The 1,261-nt window shown below is 53.4% G+C and overlaps 1 protein-coding gene across 1 annotated transcript in view; it reads left to right on the forward strand.

The window, feature by feature from the left end:
• Nucleotides 1–7: 7 nt before the first annotated feature.
• The window catches only part of ZDHHC14 (zinc finger, DHHC-type containing 14), a 385,293-nt gene continuing 384,039 nt past the window's right edge, over nucleotides 8–1,261 (forward strand). The window contains exon 1 of the mRNA XM_006882757.1: nucleotides 8–286. Coding sequence (XP_006882819.1) covers nucleotides 42–286 — 245 coding nt within the window. The 5' untranslated portion in view covers nucleotides 8–41. The remainder of the gene's footprint in view (nucleotides 287–1,261) is intronic.

The raw sequence follows: 1,261 nt of genomic DNA on the forward strand, positions 1-1,261 counted from the left end.
CGCTCCTGGGGGCGTGTGCCCCCGGCCGGCTGCCCGCGTGGATGCCTCCCGGCGGCGGCGGGCCCATGACCGACTGCGAGTACAGCCAGATCAGCACCCACAGCTCCTCCCCCATGGAGTCGCCCCACAAGAAGAGGAAGATCGCGGCCCGCAGGAAATGGGAGGTGTTCCCGGGCCGAAACAAGTTCTTCTGCAACGGGAGAATCATGATGGCCCGGCAGACCGGCGTCTTCTACCTGACGCTCGTGCTCATCCTCGCCACCAGCGGACTCTTCTTCGCCTTCGAGTAAGTGCCGGCGCCGCCGCTCCCTTCGCCTCTCCCGGCCCCCTGCCCCTCCATGCGCTACTTTCGTTTCCTGGAAGCCTTATCTTCTCTACATTGTTATATAATTCCACCCCGAGCTCCGGTTTTGTCTGTTTGCCAGTCGGTCCCCAGAGATAAAGCACTCCTGGGTCGTGCTTCTGCGAATGGACCTGGGGAAAGTGGGTAGACACCTGTCAGGTGTGCTGGCTGGACTGCTCACCCTAGCGAGATGGATCCGCCAGGTGGGGCGCCTGGGACTGACCCTTGAAGCCTCCAGTGCTGAGTTTGGAGAACAGGGGAACTAGCCTTCTGTGGTGGAGGTGGGGTGAGTTTTACATTCGAGATAAAGAGATTGGGCATCCTTCTTGGCAGCAAGGGATAGGGTGTTTTGCTAAGTTCAGTGGCTACATCTGTATTTTATCTCTGGATAGTGGAGAGTGTTGGTGAGTGTAGGCCACCCAATGTCTGGTGGATGGGTAATTTCACTTTTTATTCTCCTTAGATGTTCACTCTTGAGAAACAACTTCTGATTCACCACATTCTCCAGAGTTGCCATGAAGTGCTTTGAGGTCGTAATGACCCTCCTCACAACAAAAGAAACCCTGCCTGCTCAGCCAGCCTCACCTCTGAGCCCGTTTTTGCAGCCACTGTGACTGCCTGTCCCTATGGTAGTCGTGTTCTTTTTGGCTGACCTTCTGTATTAGCAAGCATGATGTTCTTCTCCAGGGACTGGGCCTTCCTGATAAAATGTCCAGAATTCTCAAGACAAGGTCTTGCCATCCTCCCAACTAAGGAGCACTATGGCTGCACTTTATCCAAGACAAATATATTCATTCATTCTTCTGGCAGTCCCTGTTGTATTCAGTGTTCTTCTCAAACAGCAGAATTCACAAGCTTCAGTGCTTTTTTTGGCCTCACATGCACATGTTGTTGTTGTTGTTATGTGCAGTTAACTAG

The sequence above is a fragment of the Elephantulus edwardii genome, unplaced genomic scaffold (genome assembly GCF_000299155.1).
Source record: "Elephantulus edwardii isolate Elephantulus edwardi_28Jun2011 unplaced genomic scaffold, EleEdw1.0 scaffold00024, whole genome shotgun sequence".
NCBI lineage: Eukaryota > Metazoa > Chordata > Mammalia > Macroscelidea > Macroscelididae > Elephantulus > Elephantulus edwardii.